The sequence below is a fragment of the Mus pahari genome, chromosome 16 (genome assembly GCF_900095145.1).
Source record: "Mus pahari chromosome 16, PAHARI_EIJ_v1.1, whole genome shotgun sequence".
NCBI classification, from domain to species: domain Eukaryota; kingdom Metazoa; phylum Chordata; class Mammalia; order Rodentia; family Muridae; genus Mus; species Mus pahari.
The window spans coordinates 20,790,393-20,814,266 of NC_034605.1; the positions used below are offsets into that span (position 1 = coordinate 20,790,393).

At 39.7% G+C, this 23,874-nt stretch overlaps 1 protein-coding gene across 2 annotated transcripts in view; it reads right to left on the bottom strand.

The window, feature by feature from the left end:
* Positions 1–23,874, bottom strand: part of Sugct (succinyl-CoA:glutarate-CoA transferase) — a 728,955-nt gene that overhangs the window by 386,471 nt on the left and 318,610 nt on the right. For both annotated transcript variants that reach the window (XM_021215549.1, XM_029547521.1), the window contains one exon: positions 21,037–21,134. In XM_021215549.1, the coding sequence (XP_021071208.1) occupies positions 21,037–21,134 (98 nt within the window). The remainder of the gene's footprint in view (positions 1–21,036; positions 21,135–23,874) is intronic.

Below are 23,874 nucleotides of genomic sequence, written 5' to 3' on the forward strand. Positions count from 1 at the left end.
TTAGGTGAATTTGCTTCCTTTAGTTCTAGGGTTTCTAGTTGTTCTGTCAGGTTACTAGTATGTGCTCTCTCTAGTTTCTTTTTGGAGGCACCCAGGATGATAGCTGGTCCTTAAGGAGGAGGCTTTCACAGATCAGCTCCATTCCTCCATATCCTGTGTCTAAAGTATACAGTTTCTTCATCAATAGGGACGAACCTTCTATCTTTGGTGTACAACAAAGGGAAGCAGCAACAGCATGTCATGTTTGGAGAATTTATTGGGCTACCTGACCAACAACTCAAAAGAGGGCTTCTTATACCTGGTGTTGAGGTTTTTGTTGGTCTATGGCTCTTATGGGGGAGCATTGTCAGACCAATGGGAAACTATATATGTTATGGTTATGAATCTAATCTTTAATTGCTGAATTATCTCTCTAGTCCCCTTTAAACTATGTATGTATGCACAGACTTAAATATATTATAGGTATTTTCATAGTGTCCTTTTCACCCATTTCTTTTTATCATTATATTATTAATCATTCCATTTCTTTACATCTCAACTGATAGCCCACTTCCAGGTTACCCCTCCACAAACCCCCATCCCACATCTGCTCTCTCCCCCCCCCACCTTTGCCTCTATGAGGGTGGCCTCTACCCACCTACCTTCTCCTGCCCCACTGTTCCAGCATCCCCCTACACTGGGGCATCAAACCTCCACAGGACCAAGGGCCTCCCTTCCCACTGATTCAGATCAGACCACTCTCTATTACATATATATGTGGGGTCATGGATCTATCCATGTACACTCCTTGATTGATGGTCTAGGCCTGGGAGCACTGGATGGTCCAGGCAGCCTATGTTGTTCTTCCTATGGGGTTGCAATGTTCCTCTGCTCCTTCAGGCCTTCTCTCAGCTCTCCTACCAGGGTCCCTGATCTCAGTCTGATAGATGGCTCCAAACATCCACATCTGCATTGATCACTTGCTGGCAGAACCTCCAAAGGAACTGCCACACCAGGCTCCTGTCAGCAAGCACCTCTTAGCAATAGCAACAGTGTTGGGGTTCGGTGTCTGCAGACAGGATGGATCCCCAGGTAGGGCCATCTCTACCCACACTGAAATCTTTTTTCCCCTTCTCCTATATTTTTCCTTCAGTACTGAGAATAGACGCAGGGCTTTGTGCTTGTGAGGCAAGCACCCTACCACTGAGCAGAAACCCATCCTGGAAATACCCAAATGAAGACACTCAACCTAACTTGTACTTTAGAGGAACAAATTCAGTGACTTTGAGACTTTGCCTCAAACAAGCAACAACAGAAATTCTTGAAAACAATCTATTAACAAGTAATAAGAAATAGATTTGTCAATTTAGTTATAGTGAAAGACTCCATTTGTCTAATGATATAAAAAAACAAATTATTTTAATAATCAAAATATTTTCCTAAGGCAATTTAACCCCACCACTCAGGAGGCAGAGGCAGGTATGTCTGAGTTGGAGGCCAGTCTGGTCTACATAATGAGTTTTAGGCAAGCCAGGACTACACAGTGAGACCATGCCACAAAAATAAACAAATAAATAAAGACTACAAATGATAAAAAGTAATAAAATTATTAATATACTATGAAGTAGACATATAACAGGCTAGTCTGTGAGTAATTTATATTAAGTATATAGCTATATATACCTTATACCACATACACACAAAACAATTTTGTCAATTCAGAAAGAGAATTTATGTTATGTGTATATACATAACTATGAGTATGTTGACAAACTTCTAAAAAGGTTTAAAGATATAAACTAATTTGTAATACTCCTTTGTAATCAATACTTTTCAAACCCTTTAAGAGGAAGAGAGGGAGGGAAGGAGGGAAGGAGGGAGAGAGGGAGGTAGAATGATGAAAGCAGTCTTGTGGTTTAACGAAGCATATGGGATCCCCACTGGCTGCTAGCACTATAAGGCAGGAAGCACTTTAAGACAGGCCGGACTCTTTCCTGTTGTGCTGTTATAGCAAGACAGCCTAACATTTGATAGCTGACACTTTTATGGAAAAGCTATGTGCCAGGAACTGTTTTAAGTGCTTTCCATAGATATCACATTCAATCCTCACAATAATCTTATGGGAGAAATCCTATTAGCATCGCATTTTATACTGAAGTGTATGGAGATTTGAATGATTTCCCAAGGTCATGCATATACATGACCTTAAGCATGAATGAACAGCCAGACAGTGCATGCTCCAGAACCTACACTCTTCCCATCACCTACAAGGAGGAAGCCAGTGAGCGCGCTCCTGGATGGATGGAGCTGATGATGGACTGGTGAATCTATGGACATAGGAAATATATGTCTTCACTATTGCTGGAATCTGGGAAAGGAAAGCAAATTGGGCACTCTCCTGCTCTGCCAGTCTGTAATCACAGGGGCAGCCTGGTATCCAATGATTACTGGCCTTTTGTGAAGAAAAAGAATTTGTTATGGATGCTTGAGAAGTTCATCCTAAGATTCTTAAAAAATACTTGACAGAGTAGGAACTTAATATATATTTGTTGAATAAATGTGTAAGTACTCATTTCCTGCTTACAAATGAAAATAGCAAGAATTAGTAACCAATACTGCTTCCTTAGAGGCAGCTAATATTAATCCAATGTTATTGCTTTAATTGGGTTTTAAATAGAAATCCATGATGAATCCCATAGGTAGCATGCCCTGTGTTTGATAAGAGCTACTGACAAGGCTATCCAAGGTACCTCTGTGTATCAGTTAAACATGTAACACTTCTCCCCGTCAAGTGGTTCACACATGCCCAGAGAGTTCAGTTTTCCTCTTTGGTAGCAAAGCTGCTTTCTATTATAAAACTTTAATGGAGACTTGCTGATGTCATATTGGTGAGTATTGTAAGAAACAGAAGCAGATAGAAAAAGCAATCTTGTTAGTTAAAACAGAGCTGACGTGATTTTAAATGGAATAATAAAAATGTATTTAAGGCCTCAAATAATAAATGCATAAGGAAAAAACAAGACTCAGCTTAAGAAGAAAATAGAAAAAAAATGTTTTTTTGTGGTTAAGATTTTATACAAGTCAACAGGACACAGAGCTTGAGAGACACTAACAAAATTACTTTACACAAAGCAAATGAGCGACCACCACTCTGCTGCCACCCTGCCAGACTCCTAACAGCACTACACAGTAGTGCTTATTGTATGGCAGTCACTTTACAATGTCCCTTTCATTTTCTCACAGTTTTAGAGCTGGGGATTATTATTATTATGCCCAATTTATAGACAGAATAAAATCTAAAACACCTATAACTTAACTACTAAAATACCTTAATAGGACAGAACAACTGTTGGAACTTCAACAGCTTTATTCAAGCTTCAACTTACACTAACCACAACTCTTTCCCCTCTCTTGTCCTCAGACACCAATATCCGTAAAGGCTAAAAATACCTCATTCCATGTCCTCTGGTCAATCTGGATTTCACTCGAAGTTCATATAGAGCTTCCTCCAAATTCAAAGCCCTGTGTTTCTTTGCTTGTGGCTTGGATTAAACTTTAGAGGCAACCCTCAGGCTCTGGGTGGTGGGCTGATAAATAAATGCCCCAGCTCCCCATGCTTGGGGGCTATGAATCTGAAATATATTGTATGGCATGCTCAGTGTACACAGCATGGCTAAGCTATATTACTGCAATGCCAGCTAACACGTATTCCTGTTCTTTAGAATCAATTCCCCGATAAAATGCTATATCTGTGACCATGGATTGATTGAGATTTTAGGCAAAGTCAAATTATGATAATCCCTTCTGCTGCTTCTGGATTATCCTGACATATTTAGCTAAGTGAATTCTTCTTAATAATGTCAGTATTTTACATTCTCCAGCATGACACAAGTAACTCTGGTGTTGGTTAAAGTCCCTACTTTAATGAGTCAAATTGGAGCTGGATTAGGTGAACGGGGAGAGTCCAGAATGATTCTCTCCAGTCTGCCTACCAAGCCTTCCAGTAACTGAAAAAAGACAGTGAGTATTTAAAGGCAAATTAATGGGAGAGAAATGTGAGGTATAGATTCTTAGTTTAATCACTGCAGCTCAATAAAGAACTTAGACCCTGAGCACCCCAGCAGCCACCCATATGCTCCTAGCACCAATTATAAAACTGTCCCATACTCAAAAATATCCTGAAATCATTTTCTCTCTGGATACACCCAGAGGAGGCCAATGGCACTTAGAAACAAATCAAGCTAGACAGCAAACTTGGAAGCTTTTTCTTTTTTCTTTTTGCTCTTGGATAAGTGGTTAAATACGTCTGGTTCTTGTTATTACATTTGCAGCTCATTGTGCTGCTATGCCATCATCAGGAGCTCTTCATCCTGAGTGAGGTAACCCAGTCACAAAAAAACCACACATGGTATGCACTCACTGATAAGTGGATATTAGTCCAAAAGCTTGGAATTCCCAAGATACAATTCACAGACCATATGAACCTCAAGAGGAAGGAAGACCAAAGTGTGGATGCTTGAGTGTTTCTTAGAAAGAGGAAGAAAATATCCACGGGTGGAAATATGCAGACAATGTGTGGTGCAGAGACTAAAGGAAAAGACATCCAGAGACTGCCTCACCTGGGTGTCCATCCATATACAGCCACCAAACCAGACATGATTGCGGATGCCAAGAAGAGCTTGCTGACAGGAGCCTGATATGGCTGTCTGCTGAGAGGCTCTGCCAGAGTATGACAAATACAGAGTCAGACGCTAGCAGCCAGCCATTGGATTGAGCAAGGGATACCCAATGGAGGAGTTTGAGAAGGGACTGAAGGAGCTGAGGGGGTCCTGGGGACTGGACCACCAACCAAAGAGTACACATGGAGGGACCCATGACTCCGGCCACATATTCAGAGGATGGACTTGTTGGACATCAGTGGGAGGAGTGGCCCTTGGGCCTGAGAGGGTTTGATGCCCCAGTGTAGGGAAATGCCAAGGCTGGAAGGCATGAGTGGGTGGGGGAGCACCCTCATAGAGACAGGGGGAGGGAGAATGGGATAGGGGGTTTCCGGAGGGGATAACATTTGAAATGTAAATAAAAAAATAGCCAATAAAAAAATTTTAAAAAGAGTGGACAATCACTATTGGTGTCCAGGTGGGGCTGCTGTACTGTTATCTTGTAGAAGGATGAAGCTCTTTTGGGGAGCAGGTGAAAGCTACTGGAAAGGAGCATATAGTCTTTATTTTATATTTTGTTCTGGTGAAAATAGTTTTAATCAAATGTCATATTCTGCTGCTGCTGCTGTTGTATAAAGTGATACATTTAGTAAAAATATGGTAGACACTAGCACAGAATTATTGACAGTTCTCGAATATACAACTTTTGCTAGTGAATATTGCTTTAACGGCTTCATATGGTTGCTGTTAAAATGAGTATGTATGCTTTATTAAATAATACCATAAACAACCACAAGAAACATGCATAATTGTTAGTAGATTCTGCTACTTAATGACAGAAGTCCTTGGACTGTCTTTCATCTAAACACTCCCTCTTTTATACCAAAGAATGAAAAGTTGTGTAGCATACAAATAAAATATAGAGTCCTTTGGCTCTTACCAAGTTGGGTTTTCCTTTCCATTATATAGAACTACACCTGAAACCCAAAAATTGACATTATAAAAATATAGCCATTTTTCTAGAGTAAAATAGTAGTTAATCATTGCTTACTTCATATGAAGTCAAACAACATGAATTACTGACAAAGGGCATCTCCATAAATAGTATTAATTGCTGACTTGTAACCTCTGTGTTCTGTGCTTTTCTTTCTTTCTGTTTTTCCCTTTCTTAAGTATAAGCTGAGAATAGAATATCTGTGTGCTTACTAGATAGAGCAGAGTCCAAAAGCTTTCAGTTTCAGTTTCTTTTTGTTGCTGCCTCTATTACTTTGGTTACTTCTAATATAATATTCTTTGATTATATATATATATATATATATATATATATATATATATATATATATATATAACTTCTCATGGGCCAGCAATACAGCTCAGCAGGTAAAGGTACTAATAACCTGAGTACAGTACCCAGGACCAACACCAATATCTCCCGCAAGTTGTCCTCTGACCTCCACAGATGCAACATGGCATATGTGAAACCCTGTCCCTCAAATATATGCAATAAAAAAAATTAATGGATTACTTTAATGCAAACAGATGCATTGTGCTTTTTACTAGTTTTAATCAATTTAAAAATTGAGGAAACAGAAATCTAAGGATATAAAAGCAAAAACTACTTAGTATCAAGGAAAAGCCAAGTGAAAATTTGGCATCTTTCTTTTGTGTTTTTGCTTTCTGTTGTCTCATGTACAGTCTTTTCTGGTACCCACGGTAAGCTGGCTTCAGGATCCCTGTTGATGCCAGATGCCTTGAATGCTCAAATCTGTTCTGCAAATGGTGTTTGCATGTAGCTTATTAAGCACAGCTTCTTGTGCATTTCAAATCCTCAGGCAATTACTTATGACATGCATGCAACGTAAATAGTAGTGGTAGAATATTGGGGATAACCATGACAAAAGGGTGCATATTCAATGTGGATACAACATTTCTAATGTTTCTGATTGGAGTTTATTGCATGAACATGTATAAATCGCACAACTAAATCATAGAGGTACATAGGTCCAATTGTAACCTGTAAATTTGCCTTTAAAAGCTAATATTATATAATAAACATTTCCCACACAGTTACAAATTCTTACAAAACTCATATTCAGTGGGAGTATAAATATCATATCACACGGTTTATTTCCAGCATTGTGGAGAACTCTTATGTGTTTTGTAGCATGTCCTTCCTTTTATCATTATAAATTTCTTTACCTTTATTTTTCTAGAGAGTTTCAGTATGATATCAAGGGAAAAAAACAGAACTAGAATGATCAGGTCATTAATAATGACTCCTTGGACTCTACGAACCCTTTACCCAGTTACTTTCTCCCTAAAGGACATGAATCAATATGTCATATATGCGTGTGGTGATAATAATTATTTTAATTGTTAAATATTTGAATGGTTAAAGAGAAAAACTCATTTCAGTCATTGTAATGGCTACACTTGATTTTCAGTGAGACTGAGGGCCTGTTCCATACAGGTTTGTCATTAGAATCTCAGCTATTGTGAGTCATTTCTTTGGTTAATCTCTGGATTTCTATTGAGATTTTTTCTTTAGCTATGTCAATCATCTACTTGAAACCAACTACATTTTCTGTAATTCTTATCCAAACTACCTCTGCCAGCTAAATCTTCATTTGGGCTCTAGCATTAGTACATATTACAATTGGGATTGTCAACGTCAGTGTTTTAGCAAACAACGGCTATTCTTAAAACTAACATTAGGATTATTTTGATTTAGAAGACAACCATACTGAGATATTTGAACTACCTTGTTGATGGTAGCTATCTCTGTTGCTGGGGCTATTGCTGCTAAACACGCCAGAAATCAATTCATTCCAGTTTTGTTTCTTTACATTGATTTTGGATTTAGTAACATGCTAAGAAGTGTTTTAACACTGTGTTGGTATCTTAGTACCTTTTTACTCTAACAAATATATCTACTTTAATAACATCCTGCATTTCTAGTATGTACTAAGATCTACTTCATCCTCTCTCCTTTACTGTAGATAACAGCATATTAAATCATTAAATAACAATCACATTTCTAACAATTTCTTTCTGATCACTTTAATTTTTTCTACTTTAGACTATACTGCTATATGTTGATACATCTGAAAACAGCTTGAAACCATCCCTTGCACTCATTTCCCAAAACAAATTTATCTAAATGGCCACCAAAAGAGCCAATCCCAGAGCCACAAAGATCCAGGCCAGCATTTTTATTTGCCTTTTTTGTTTCCATTCATTAAATTGAACAGAGTACTGAGACTTAAATAAACTCAGACATTCCAATGTCTGGATTTTTCTTTTTCTAAAGTTAGCAAATGAGAAAAGAAAAACAATTCACAAAAGAGGGGTAAAGGAGTCATTAAGAAGGGAAAATATAAATTTATAAATTACAATATTAAAATTTCATTCCTATATGGATACAAGAGGAAGTTGGAGGTAGGGAGAGACAAAGAGAGAAGGAATAAGAAAATGAATGGGGGAGGGAGGGTGAAGGGAGGACAGAGAGAAGCAAAGAAGCAATGGAAGGAAAAACAGGAGAAAAACGGGGGGGGGTGATTCTAGCCAGAAGTATTCTAAACATGAAGTTTATGGATAGGAAAAAATGGGGGATATGTAACCATTCTGAAAGGGCTCTGAGAAAGGAGCTGGCTATCAAGAGATTCCAATTTGGGCCTCACTAGTAAACCGTGTGATAGTAAAAAATACAGGAAGCTAGAACTAAGATAGATCCAGTCTTACCATAGAAGCAGAGAGAAACCTGACAAACTTTAAGGACAGTCTAGCTGACAAGGGCCAGGAGCCCTGATAACTAGTGAATATCCTGGAACAATTGATAAAAATCAGGTCTCTGCTGAGATAGTAGCTGTCACTGCAGAAAGAGAAGTGAAGCCTGCTTTAACCAGTAACATCACTGCACAGAGGGAAAGACTAAGGGAGGCCTATACTGTAAAGCCAAGGCTAAGAGAATAAAAGCCAAGAGGACAGGATTCTGGCCAAGAACAGGCAGGCAGGCAGGTGGGAGAGGAATAAGCAGGACAGACAGAGAAGCAAACCTGCCTGTGGGGAGACTGAGTGGGTCTCCAGCTTCTCTATCCAGTGTACAAGTCAAGAATGAAACAAGAGTGTCCAGAGAAGTCTGGAGAGTTTGATCACCTACAAGGAATGAGTTTAAAGCTGGCCCATGCATCTCCCACCAGGTTTTCAAGGATCCCGGGGGCCCATCGTGATACAGATAATTTAGGTTTTTACACTAGGGAAAGAGTTAAATTTGATGTCTTTCCAAGATCTATCCAGTTCACAAAGTATTTCAGCCTCCAACATTCTATAAATTGAAAATTGTGCACTAAGTTCCAATGGAGAATGAGAGCATTAAGTGTTTTATCTAGGGAAGCAGAACTTACTGGACTCTTGCCCACTACCACCATCCCCTCCTTCCCTACACATACATATAAATATTCTGCAAGCACCATCCATGCTCTTTCTTTTAAAAGACAGTATGGAATGGTTTATAGCTGGCTGGGAAACAATGGAGAAGGTGGGAGAGAATGGCTGGAATTCCGTTCTATCATTTGACTCTGTCACAGAGACCTCTCTTGCAGAGTTAAAATTGCCCTGACCACGGGAGCATCTATAGACTGGCAGTGGCCCATGGCTTTCTGTAAGCCAAAGGGATGATTCCCAGAGCTGGTTTTCTTTATTTCACCCTCCAGGCAGGTTTTATAATAACAACATGGCCTTAAATCTCTCTCCAAATAATCAACATTTAGAAAATGTACTACATCAAATATAGACATTTTACAAGGGACCATCTATTAGCTGATAATGGCACAGCTGCCAAGGAATGCATAAGAAAACAAATGTGACCCTCACCAAACATCAGCTCCATTTATCCAAATTAGCCCCGCTGCAGTGGATGCAAGATAAACTGACAACGCTATGATTCAGAGCAGTAGGAGAGGTTGGAGAGAGGTTACAATAAGCTAAATGTGTAGGGCGAGGATGTATATAAATCACACGAAGTGCATCCTCATGAGATGCTAACGGAAATCATGAGAGGGGCTGGCAGAGGAGATCCTAAAACATGATCATATGGAAAATTAGACCAACAAAACTGTTCAGAGGAAGAAAACATTAAGTTTCTCTGCGGATATTAAAAACATGTAGACATAGGAGAGTTGATGGCTGCCAGGTTGCAGGAGCAGTGAAGTTCACCAAAGAGGTAGCCACTGCCTCCCAGCCCTGAGTGTGTTTCAGAAGAAAGGCATGGACCTCTGACTGCTCTCAGCTCTTCAGGCCATTTTTCTCCACCCTCCATGGGCAGCTGGTGCTTGATGACCTCTCCAACACCTCCATATTATAACCCACTCTGATGGAAGGCCCTCTTTACACTAGGAAATCAGGTCCTTCACCCTCTTGAAACTATTTCAAACTTAAGGAAAAAAGTCAACTAATTTTAGAACGTCAGATCTTCTGAGTCATCAAACTGCATATAAGGAAGGACTATTTTACGTGGAATATAGGTTCCTTCCAGCCATTCAAAATGATAGAAGTTTACCTTTCTCTTAGAGAACCAGTAGTTAATAAAGTCTCCGTGCAAATAAATGGACCCCTGCTAGGAGATTGATGTATAGCATCTACTCATTGTTTTAACGTGAAACAGTCCAAACTGTGAAAGGCGGGAAAGACAGCACAAAAGTGCAATAAATTGGAGAAGAAAAGGCTGAAACCTTACCCATAAAAGTAACACAGGATAACTCCAAAAGAGTTTGAACACCCTGGCTGAAGCTGTTCACAGAGACTGTTCTAGCTGTTAAATCACTTGCTATGGCCTTATTTGTCTCTTTTGGAATATGACTGCCTACTTGGAACCTTAATACATTGTTAGCATGTTATTTTTAATAGAAGTTTATACTTAAGAAAAACATGGGCAACGAAGGCTTGGCTTGTGAAGTCTCAGAAGGAGCAAAAACTCTAATAGTGCTGTTCATAGCATATATACTGTGAAAATGAAACCTTTGTGCTGCACTGAGCAATCAATCCTATTTAGTTAGGATTGAAAAGTCAGGTGTAATTAATAAAGGAATAGCATATTTGAGAGGAAATCTAGAAAATATTTCCTCATGCTCAGGACATAAAAACTGTATTCCAAGGAACACCAAGGCTGCATCTTAAGCAGGTAGCTGAATTTGGAAATGTTTAAGGATCTCACATGGGACTGACTTAGATGGTATGAGAGCTAGAGGATTCAAGGAACGACACAGAGAAGCTAAGTCTTCACACCTTGTAGCAGTGTAGATTCAGGCAGAAATGTCAAAAGGCCACTGGTGAAGGTGTAGCCTCTGGTTCAATGAAGAACCTATCACATTGGAAATGCCAAGGCCACAGGATACCTCGCAGTGACAGTGGCAAGTGTGGAGTGGAGCCTGCCTGAGCCTATAAACGACGCTGGATGTGCTGTAGATGGCAGAGCTTACAAGCTCTTTGGAGCCTAGATGATCATGAAAGCGTGTCAGATACCAGACTGAGCAATAGGATTTGGGCTACATTGCTGGACTTGGTTTCTCTCTTAAGTGTGATTGTTTCTATGCCTTGCTTCTTCCCTCTTGGAGTCAGAAAGTAGTGTAATTCTCAGTTTTATGGGAGTACAAAGTTAAGAAACTTTGGATAATTTAAAGAGACTGGTTTGAACTTTTAAACCATCTCAATTTTTGTAGACTGGGAGACTTTTAAAGTAGTGCTGCATTTTATATTATATTGTTAAAATAAGATCGTGATGACATGCAAGACAGGAAAAGTCATGGTTTAAAAATGACGTGTCTACATGTCAGTGTTGGCAAGAGGCAGCATGCTAGCTTCAGTTGTCAACTTAACACACCCAGGAAGAGGAAACCTCAGTCGAGAGGTCTCTCCCATATATTGACCTTCAGGCATGTGTGTGGAAGATTGTCTCGAGGAGAAGCCAGCCCACTGTAGGCAATACCATCCGTGAACAGGTGGACCCAGGCAATTCAAGGACAGTAACTGAATGTGAACACAGAAGCAAGCCAGTAAGTAGCATTTGCTGTGGTCTCTGCCTCACTTCCTAATGAGGGTTCAGGTTTCTACATGAGTTCCTGACTTGGCTTCTATAATCTGTAAGGCAAATAAACCCTGTCCTCTCCCAATGCTTTTGGTCAGAATGTTCTATAACAGCAATGGGAAAACAAAGATAGATACTTAACAGCCCAGCAACTAAAGAACACACTGAAGTGTTTCATTCCTAAACAAAGATAGCTGCAAATGTAAGGAGCAACTCAAGAAAAGTGTTCAAACTTCAAACTTCATCGCCTACACTAAGGAACAAGTGTCTCTTGAAAGGGAATGGACCAGGGGTGGTGAAGACCCAATTCAAAGGGTTTCAAAAACACTGCTCCCTATGAATAGCCTCATTAGTAAAATAGTACGAAGTTAAATGTATTTCTAAGTCCTGAAAGCTACATTTTTTTTTAAGTTATCCAGAAATAAATTTTCTAACTACAATCCCGGGCCAACTGAACCAAATTAGATCACACAATAATACTATATTTATTTCGTTCCAATCAAGATTTCTGTTGACAGCAAAACACTATTGTATTAAATAAAAATTTCCAAAATTAATTATTGTAATGATATAGTTTAGCAGAAAAAAAAAAACTCTCAACTACATGAACTTTCTGACTTAACAAAATTATTATAACTGGAATTGTTAAAAACTATCAGAATTGGTCAAGGTGGCAATGGCTGTAATTCTAGTACTCAAGAGGCTTAGATGGGATTATTATGAGTTCAAGGCTATACTGAGCTACATAGCAAAATCCTGTCTCTAAAACAAAAAAGTATACCATAATTGATGATTCTTGAGGATTGAGGTATTTCTATGTGATGGTTTGAAATATCCCTCATAGGCTCCTGTTTTAAATGTGTGTCCCAGTTGGAAGTGCTCTTTAGATAGGCTTTAGACTCTTTGGAAAATATGGCTTCCTGAGTTAAAAATATCATTCTGTCTGCAATTCTCAAGGTATCCCTGGCTCTGCTTCTGTCTTCTCTGCTTTCTTTTCCACAGATTGGAATGGCCTCTACCCCACTTTCCTATCAACATGAACAGAGCTAATCTACTATACTTTTCCTACTGTGGTAGACTGAAATGCTTTGAAAATTCAAACCAAACATTTAAATAATTCCTCTCTTGTTGTCTGTCAAATATGTCCATTTGGTCATAATCTGTCATCTTTCAAGTATGTCATAATAAAACAAAAGTAACAATATATCTTCCAGTCGCCTGGGCATGTAGCTTATGCTGCACAATAGAATCAGCTTCACAGTTTGTACCCTGGTAATAGCACTCACTGTGGTGTAGGCATTGTCGCATGTCCCTAACTTACAAAAACCCGAGGCTCAGGAAACTCAGAGAACTGGTTCAAGATGAGCGTTAGGAGACCATGGCCTGCAGTTTAGGGTCTCTGACTGTGTGAGCATGAGTCTCTGTGGTTTTCCCTTGGCTTTGTTGGCCTTCGCATTGCAATCATCCCTTTTTAGCTAATTCAACTCTGCTGTGACAGCTCTGTTGTACACTGGCTCTTGTATTCACTGAAAGATCATTTATTGAATTTCAGAGACTCAAATGAGTATGAGAAACAAAACTCAAAACCATATACATTTAAGAGTCAGCACAAAATGGTTGATCCTGGTCCTGGAGCACCCCAAAAGCAACAGTGTCATAATATAATAATAATTATAATCTGCTCTATAAGGACTTTGACAGAGGACCATTTTTGTGTGACTCTGTATAAATATGACTTTGAGGTCAGAGGCCTGGGCCTTTGCCTGAGGTTATGCCTTTACCACACTGACTGTATCTGTCTGTAAAGTCTGTGTGCTGCCTTCCTGTATGCAGCCTAAGTGTGGTAGCATGCGTTTGCATCCCTGCCTGCCTGCAGCCCTGCTCAGAGTGAGTGAGGTCCTAACTACCTGTGTGTCCTCAGATTCTCTTCAATCTCCTGGGACGGGGATCATGGACCTCACACAAAATGTCAGTGTTGCTGGTTTTGCTTTATTCAGTTTAATTAATGTTAAATCAGGTACCTTTGAGCTTATAGTCCCTCTTTTAACACTGAATTTATGTTCCAGGTTCAAGTCTCAAAAATTTTGTACATATCTATTAAAAAAAACATGGTGACAATTAGAGGAACTTTTAAAAAATAAATTCTTAATTCAATTCCAAAAACATTTAACACCTCTTTTCCGAAATCCCTAAAATGGACCATTTAATCTCACAATGATTCACTATAGTAAACTCTAAAATTAAGTAAGCTCACAGCCCTGCCCCTGAGACATCATTTAAGGGATCGAATCAGCCAGCGATGGCTGGAGCACTGTGCAGACTGTTGCTTTTGCCCATGAGAAAGCAGCACTGCACTTTTAACAATGACTTTCTGGACTGAATCCAAGAGACACTGGCTTTACATTCGTAACAGTTTCCCAACGTTTAAAAGTTAATACCCATGTCATTCCAAACCACATTTTTTTTTCTTCCTTCAGTTTTTTGGAGTCTTTAAAATTAGCTCACATAAATATTTCTGTTTTTTAAAATAACCTTTCCTTCCCCCACTTAACTCCATCTGTCCTTCAAGATCCATGACAAGTGGGACTGCCTCCAGGAAGTCTTCCCTGGCTTACATTGGCTGAAGCACTTAGTCCCTTCTCTTAAGCTCCACAGCACACTGGCCACCCTGGCACTAGCCACACACTGCTGGTGTGGAGTCATTCACTGCTTTATGTATTTGCTCTCATAATTACACCAGAAACTCCTCAGAAGCCAAGGTTTCACATTTCACCTCAGTGTCTGCTGCACCAGAGTATCTAGGCAAAGACCAAAGAATGTTAGGAATGCAGGGGGGAGGCTGGGAATGCTATGAATGTTATTTCTACCATTTCGCCATTATTTGCCTTTCCTTCAGTCTCATTTCAGGGCTTCCTGATATTTCTCCCCAAACTACAACACATCATCTCCATCCCCCTTTTCTTGGACTGAACACACATAAGGACTTATACTCTTGTGGTCCTATCTATTACAAGTCACACAAGTTGAGGAGTCTGTTGTTCCTGAGCATCGCAAAGATGGGATGTGTTTGTGCTTGCCAGAACCTGGACCAATCTGCTATTTGTACTCTTTGGGCTTTAGCTAAGGTTTAATATGTTTTAGCTTTACCTGGTGTTCAACATTAGCAGCTGGGTAAACAGAGTTTCTGTAACACTCAGGATAAAATGGCAAGCTCAAGGGGAAAGTCTTCCACATTACAAAAAGAAAAAAAGATTTTGCTGGCAGGCACAGTGGGGACTTAGGAACACCTGAGAGGCCTGGAGGGAACTGTGTGTGCTGGCTACAGAAACCCTTGATGACCAAAGCAGGCAGCTGAGTCTCTGAGAAAGCCTCCAAAGGTACTCCAAGAGAACAGTCAAAGAAAACCTCCCACAGGCCCTTTGAGCAGTCTAAGAATTCCACTGTGTACAAAGGGAATTCCTGATTCTGCAGACTTCACATGAATCTTACTGTGGCAAAGATGGAAATAGTCATTGCTGAGGAAAATTCTTGGAAGATTATGAACCACAGTAGGAAATCCATATGTCTACTGAGGAGCATACACTTGTAAAAATCTGGTAATGCCTCAGTTCTCAGTTTGGGGTGTCAAATTGAGTGCAAGAACTGAGTTTCTTATGAGTTCATCATGCCTAGAGTTTATTTTTAGTTTATTTTTAAAGTTATCTGTACTGCTAGTTCATTCTCAGAAATGCAGCCCTAGTTTGACATATGAGGGTATATGTAGGCACATAAGAAAAGTACCTATTTTCATAATAGACAACAGGCAAACCCCTGCTATATTCACATGTCGATGTAACTTTTGATCTAAAAATATGCTTCCACTTCAAAAGGGATTGGCAAATACTAGAAAAAATATAACATGTTTATATTAATATATTTTAAAAGTCAATAAATGGTTAATGTACTCCAGTTGTAATATTTTTTGAAGCAAAAAGTTTTTTTTAAAGAAAACATTATATGAAAAACATGCTCAAAACAACTGCAAGAACTGTCTTCTAGAAAGTCTGCAAGCATCCAGGAAGCTGGACATTTTGTCTATATTTTTATGCCATTTCCCAACATTCAGAGAAGTCCTTGGTATATTGTAGGTATATTCTATATTTGTAAAAATAAATGAATGAGTGAATGAGCTAGTAAATAAATTTGGGAGTGTCCAGTATTGAGTACTAAATGTTACAAGTGAAATTGGGGGTTCTCTCAGGGTTCTTAGTCTTCTTAATTAAAAACAAAACAAAACAAAACAAAACAAACAGAAAACACCTTAAGAACAATTCAGATGAAAGGTCAGGAACAATTTTATTAGCATCTAATAGAAAAACCACAGGCAGTCTAGCTGTAAACCTCAGTAGCTGCCTGGAGGTGGGGTGGAAAGGGAAAGCAGGGAAGCAAGGACCTGAGGGCAGAGGTATGGAGGTTCAGCAAGATGAGGCAATAGGGAGGTACCTTAAGATAAAGAGTTAAAAATCCAAGGTTCTAGAAAAAGTTAACTTAGTTCCTGGCCCATATCCAAAATAAAACGAAGAGAAAGGAAAAGTTGCACCTTTCTGAATTAGAGAATTCATGGCAACTGGATGGAGAATAAGAACTCTCTCGGAGACAAAGTACATAATCTTACCCTTCCAGCCTCTTTAGCATGGCATTAACTGAACCCACCTGTTTGTGGGGTGGTTCCTTAACAAGGTGCTTTACTGGCCCTACTGAATAAAGGCTTACCTTTTGGGGGGTATGTTGAAATGGTAGGTGCTCCCTGGGAAACAACATTCCCTTAATGGGCTTCAATAGAGCCCTGAGTAAGGCTCCTTTAATAGAAGTACTTGCTATGGAAACACCTGAGTTTCCATGGCCACTCCACTGAAATAAAAGGAAGTTTTACTGGCTCAAGGTTACTGGAATTCTTTGAACTTTCTAGCAAGTAAAGATTTGCTGCAGAGCTAACTCATTTTTAACCCCCTACCAAAAAACTATAATTCCTTTATTTCACAATTTAAGCATCACCCTGATTTAAAAAAACAGGCTTTATTTTCATGATTTGATGTACTTTTCACCTTTCTCAATGTCTGTGCCCCAACCTTGACCTTCCCCTTGCTCCTCTAGCCTAGGACACAGCATCTTGAACTGTTTCTTGAACTTTATCACATGCCCTCAGACTTAGAAACTTCTTCCAGAGGTCTGCTGACTCCCTTCTCTCAATTCCTACATGCCTCTATTCACTCTTCATTTTATCTGCCAGGCCCCTTGATGCATGAATAAGGATGAAAACAGCATCATTCTCAATTTTTGGTACTGGTCCTTTCCCCTCTCTTGTTGTCTTTCAGTTACGTACTTCCCTGGTTTATTTATCTCCAACCCTTATAACTTATTCACTTACTAAGCAAGCGCCTCCAGGCAGTACATGTTGAATTAATAAACAAGTACAGAGTTGCTATGTGTCACTGTGAGAGAGAAATATGGTATATGAAAAGGGTACAGTCCTTAAAATACCTTTTCTATCCATTCATTGTGTATACAACCTGCGGTGGTTTGAATGAGAATGGCCATCATAGACTCATATTTGAATGCTTGGTCCCCAGTTGGTAGAACTGTTTGTTAAGGTTTAGGAGATGTGTCTCCTTATTGGAGGTGTGTCACTGAGGGTGGGCTTTAGGGTTTCAAAAGCCCACACCTTTCACAGTTAGCTAGCTCATTCCTCCCTCTCCCTCTCCCTCCCCTTCCTCCTCCCCATCCCCCTCCCCCTCCTCCCTCTGACTCCTGCTTGAGGAAAGGGAGACAAGCTCACAGCTATTGTTCTAGCACCATGCCTGCCTGTCTGAAGCCATGCTTCCTGCCATGATGGTCATGGACTAACACCCTGGACCTTGGTCATAGGATCACTTCACAGCCATTGAAAAGTAAGACATTTCCTAAATTTCAGGACTGGCATCTGTGAAAAAGGAAGAATAATCACCTGTTTCGGGCTTGAGCTAGCAAATATAGTCCCTCCCCTTCCCTTCTCTCTGTGTTCTAACGTGTCTCTGTTTCCGTGGAACATTCTGAAATGTTTCACAATTTCTGAAATGATCGAAAGGAAACTTCTTAGGTCAAGATCAGAATACTAAACAATGCAGACCCCTGAGCAATAGCACCCCCAGGACTTAGCCCATTTTACTTGCGTTTGATTACAGGCTAGATATGAGCTACAGAGTGGATACTTTCTCTCCTAAAGGTGCCATTATCTGTTTGAGGACCCAGGAAAAAATATAAGAGTGTGGCTTCACAGCAACGTAGAAATGACCATCTAGCTACATCTGCTTCAGGACATGCTAAGTATGGGAAAGAAGACGGAACACATAAAATGTGTGTGTGGCCAGATTAGGGGCTTCCAACTGAAATGAGTTAGATACCTACAGACAGGAAATTTCCATAATATCACACTATGAAGGACCCTAGATTTCAAACTGAATCAACTGAACTTAGTCCTGAAATTTTTGGGAAGCCAGTAAATTTTCAAAATACTGGAATAACGTAGATCATATATGAGAATGACAAGCTTCAAAGCATTGGTAAAGACTTCTGAAAGCGGACCACTAAATAGTATTAACTCACTGGCAGTGCTTGCTCAGAGAGATAAAGGATGTGCTTATAGGTGAGAATGAATAGACAAGACCTCCTCCCAGCTTTTTGATATACCCTGTGTGAGAAAGTATTGGGAGTAGTAAAAAAAAAAAAAAAAAATCATAAAAGTCGGGGGCTGGAGAGATGGCTCAGCAGTTAAGAGCACTGACTGCTGTTCTAGAGGTCCTGAGTTCAAATCCCAGCAACCACATGGTGGCTCACAGCCATCTGTAATGGGATCTGATGCCCTCTTCTGGTGTGTCTGAAGACAGGTACAGTGTACTCACATATAATAAATAAATAAATCTTACAAAAAAATCATAAAAGTCTTAAGGTAATATCAAAAAAAGTCAACACACAAAAAGAAGGGACTGTAAACACTGGTCCTGCAAAAAAAAAAAAAAAAAAAAAACCAACAAACAAAAAAACAAAAACAAAAAAACAAAAAAACAAACAAACAAACAAACAAAACAAAAAGAACACCCTAAGTGAAGAACTCCCAACGTTTCTTTCTGTGACCATTACTAGATTTTTCCTTTCAGTATACTTTCTTATTCTTTCTTGAATCTCAATAAAAAATAATAAGCCTATGAGTTAAAAATAGTTTAAATGCCCCCCCTCTTCCCTCTCTTTCTACTGGAAGTCATTGAACAGTACATTTCTACAACTGAATTTATCAAAGTTTTAGGGCACAAGAAACCCTAATTTTGTGTGTCCAGTTGCTAGTGACTTAATAAGATGATACTTACATCTGCCTGGTTTTATATTTCTTGGGACTTACTCTTCTCACAGCATGAACATGATTTATTTAGTCTATCAAAGAGCTTTTGATAAGTTTCTCACAAGTGCCTATTATTGAGATTTGGTAACTATGGTGTGAAAGGAAAAGTCCTATCAACCAATTAAATGAATTAAAAATGCTTTAGAGACAAAGAGTCAAAAAGTAGAAATGAATGGGTAATTCTCCTGTGAAGAAAGGTTAATCATTAAGGGCTATGAGGCTTTGCAGTAGAATCAGAATTATATTTAACTAATGATCAGGAAAGGGGCACCCAATTCTCATTCCCATACTCTGTGTGCATTCGCCCCTTCCACTGACACAAACAGCATGTGACACATGGAGGATAGACAGTGTAGAGAAGTGTTCATAATGCAGAAAGGCATACATGGGTAAAGGAATAGCAAAAATTTCACAGAAAAGTCTCAAAATGCAAGGCAACCATAATAGAAGTTTTGTTAGCATGACTTCACTTCCTAGAACTTCAATTCATATTACATGGAACCACATGGGCATTTGAACAGAGCCCTATGTCACTAGCATGACAAAAGCAAATCTTTACCACTGAATAACAACACCTGTGGGCATTTGGAGTCACAAAACCCACAGAGACTATTTCTACAGACAGAAATTAGGAAGCAAACAAAGTGAAACTGATATGAAAGAGTGGGAATTATTACTTATTTTTTTACCCAAAATTCAAAAATTGGTATGTCTTCCAAAAGTATAACCTGACATAAATGGAAATTTAGAAACCAACCACACAATTAAAATGAGTCTTTTATGATTCATTACTTATTCTGGCATTTCCCACCACAGTAACTCATTCACACCAACGGCTCAGAAAATCTAAAAAACTCTTAGTTTCACCTCCACATATTTAGTTTCCTTATCTGTGAAATGGGAACAATAGGACCTACTTGGCAGGAAGATCATGAGGGTTAAATGAAATGAGGTACAGAACATTCAGCACAGAGAAAACATAAGTAATGTTAAATTCCTGTTGTGCTTGCTGCTAACTGAAGGGGGTGGTTCTGATGCTAACTTCCTGTTGCCCAATTAGTTCCTGGTTGTCAGTAAAGAAGGCCGAGGGCCAATTGCTGGGCACAAAGTACAGGCAGGACTTCTGGGTCCCGGGGGGGTGGGGGGTGGGTGGGGAGGGGGGAGGCAGATTCGAGAAAGGAGAGAGGAGTTTCTGCCATGCTTTGGAGGGAGAAGAAAGCAACCAGGTAAGGTCGGGTAGGGGGAGGAGGGTGGGAACTGGGATTTGTGGCCACTACTACAGGAGGTTGGCTAGTGATGTTTGACAGGGGCTCAGTGGGACTAGCTATTCAAGTTTAGGGCAGATCGAGAGATAGAGATAATAAGCTGGTAAGGGCAAGCTTTTCTAGGTGGGAGATTTAAGTGCCCAGCAATTGTGCCAAGAAGGCAAGTTGTAAAGGAACAAACCGTGTGTGGGTTTGTCTTTTGTCTGGGGATTCAAGGGAAGCAGGGTAGAGACTGGTAGCTAGACCCACTTCCTGGAGCAAAGGCGGGTAGAGCAAAAGGGAATTGGGTGGGGGCTCCAGAGCTCAGTCACCTCTCAGAGCTAAAGGCGGTAACATAAAACTATATGCAACAGCTAAAAATTTATGATATGCTAAAACCAAACAGTTATACACCACAGAGAAACAACCTAAGTGAACTTACTGTACCTTCGTTTATACCATTGTTAGAAGTTGGTATTTAATGAAATATTTACATGCTTTCAAATGTTGTTTAATAACAACAATTTTAAGATGTCTTTTCATTAATTAGTTTGGGATATGGAAGAGAGCTACAAACTGATGTAAAAGGGGCAGGGGGCATGCAAAGTCTCTGACTGGGAGAACCAGAAGCTTCACTTAGGTAGGTATCAGGTTGAAGCTTACCGTGCTGAAAGGATTTTCACAAGCTCTTTTCTATTCTGTACCCGAAGATGGTTCGTTCTATACTTGCAATCATCAATCAGTTCAGGCAAATTCAAGATCTAAAAGGAAAAACATAACATATACTTTACAAGTTCTTCATGCACCCTTAGGTCCTGGTTTATTTACTACAGCAGTCAGCATCTGCCTTCCCACTCTTTTCTTGTCTCTATACCTCTCTACAGGGGGATGGAAGCAGCAGTATACACTTGAGGGGGTTATATTGGTGAATTCCTCTTGTCAATTATACAAGAGGGCCTATATTCATTTATATAAAACCTACAGCCAACATATATCTTAGGGGCACAGCCCTAGTTGTTCCACATGTTAATAAAATGGTATTATCTACCCCAGGAGTGCTATTCAGGATATTGTATAAGGTGCTAACATAAAGGGAAAGCTCAAACATTTTTCCAAATTCTAGCTGTTCAAACAACATCAAATTAAAATATCTTCTTACTTCAGGAGTGTCACTATTTTTCTTTAGTGTGTCTCCCTGAAGGAACACTGACTAGAAATGCTGTTGTGCACTTCCTCTTTGGCTGCTCATTGCTAAAGGGAAAATCCATCTAGCAAACCCCATTGGACATCCTATAGTTTTAACAAGACCATAATGAAAGTACCAAGTGGATTTGGAAGGGAAAAAGACATTTTGAAAGAATGTATGGAGACAAGAGTTTGGCAGTTGTGTTGGAAAGTCAGAAGGAGCATTTATGGGCTGGGGGCAAGCCAGGTGCCCTATGGAAAGCCTTACTTACTTCATTAATGCGTTTGCTTTTGATATAAACAATTAATTATTTCACTTATTTCCTATAGTTTAAATAAAATCAATCCACTAATCATCTCACAAAAGAGAGAGGAGAAGATTCCCCAGGGACAAGAGACCACCGCAGCAGTGCAATTCCTCTTTCCTATCCACCACCTACTCTCTCGAAAAGCAGGAATAATCTTCAGGATTTTGAAAAGTGACACTGCATACAGTGTTCTTTATAGAAACCTCCCAGTTATTGCTCAGGATCCCAAAATTCATCTCAAAACCTGACCTAGTCACAAACTTCCTTCTGAAGAGTAGGTCTTATCGAACAGGCACATTCCTCCCCTAAGAAACTGGTCAAATTTTCATCTCAGACTAGATATAAAGCATACTACTGCCAGCTACATAAAAACAAAGAAAAAAGAAAAAGAAGAAGACACAAGGTGACTGTGTTTCTGAGGGGCTTGAATGCCCATGTGTCCTCTGCATTTGACTTACTGGACCTTTTTGTCTTTCATACATCAGCCACTGCCCTGAAAGTCCACATCAGCTTTGATTAGGACCCCTTTGCTTTAGTTCTATGCCTTCCACCATTCTCTTATTTCACCTTGCCATGCTCGTTACCCTTGAAACGAGTTTCCTGGTCAGAGCATAGAATTGAGTCATGAATTATCTTCTTAAATAAATAATGCCCATTAGATATCTTAAAAGGAAGTCAGTCATGAAATAACACCTAAAGTCACTATTTTGTAAGAAATTAAGGAGCTGGAGAGGTGACTCAGTGGTTAAGAGCACCGACTGCTCTTCCAAAGGTCCTGAGTTCAAATCCCTGCAACCACATGGTGGCTCATAACCATCTGTAACAAGATCTGACGGCCTCTTCTGGAGTATACAAAGACAGCTACTGTGTACTTACACATAATAAATAAATCTTAAAAAAACTTGTGGCTTGACTAATTTGCAGTCTTAACAGCAGTGAATAAATTACTTTTAATCTGATCACCACCAACAATTTGTTTTTACACTTTTAATACTTGTTGAAAATATTGCAGATCTATACAATGCATTTTAAATATATCAACTCACCTACCCCTCCCTTCAATTCCCCCTTCAATCCTGTCTGCTGTCTATTTCCAAGCTAGTTTTCTTATAACCCACGGAGTCCAACTAGTTGTTACTATTATACCTCCAGGAGTGGAATTATCCGAAATAGGCAACCCTTCCAGTGGCCACACTTCAAAGACAAGTAACCTTCTGTCCCCAGTAGCTACAAACTAGCAATAACTCCTCAGCTAGGGATGGGCCCTAGAGAGCCTCTTCCCTGGGCCAGAACTAATTTGCTTGATTTTGTGCAGGTCTTGAGCAAACTTAAGCACAGCTGCTGTGGATTTATGAGTCTTACAGCCATGGTATGTCCAGAAGACAGCCTTTCCCAGCACTCTGTCCCATGCTCTGGCACTTCCAGTCTTTTTTTCTCCTTCTCGTGTACTGTTCCCTAGGCTTTGTGGGAGGGTGAGCATAGATGCCTCGTCTTCAGTTAAGCATCCACAATCACTCTCGGCACTTTGAAAAGATAGGCGTCTCGGCATTAATCACTACCCAATGCAATCAAAAGCTTCTCTGCCCAAGGCCGGAAGCAGGTGCTCATCTATGGATATAAACAGAAATATTTAGAAGGCGGCGGTTTGGCAACTTGACCACTCAACAAAACAAATCCAAAGATTACTCTTGGGAGTCTATCGCCTTCCATAGTAACTAGTTTACCCTCCTATAAAGCAGGCTTCAAATCCAACCATAAATGTGGCTGGTCATCCCATCAACAGTCTTGCTACTATTGCCTAGTGGATATAGCTTGCACAGGATCCTAGATTTGTAGCATGCAAAAACCAGCACTACATGAAACACAAACGATGATTTAAGGGCCTATTCGCCTCGGATAGGAGACCCACAACACATCAAAGCAATGAGTAGTCAGAAGTCTAACTGTGAACTAGTAGGCTCGCTAGAGTCTCTTACAGAAGCGTATGAAGAGCTATGATAAGACCTCA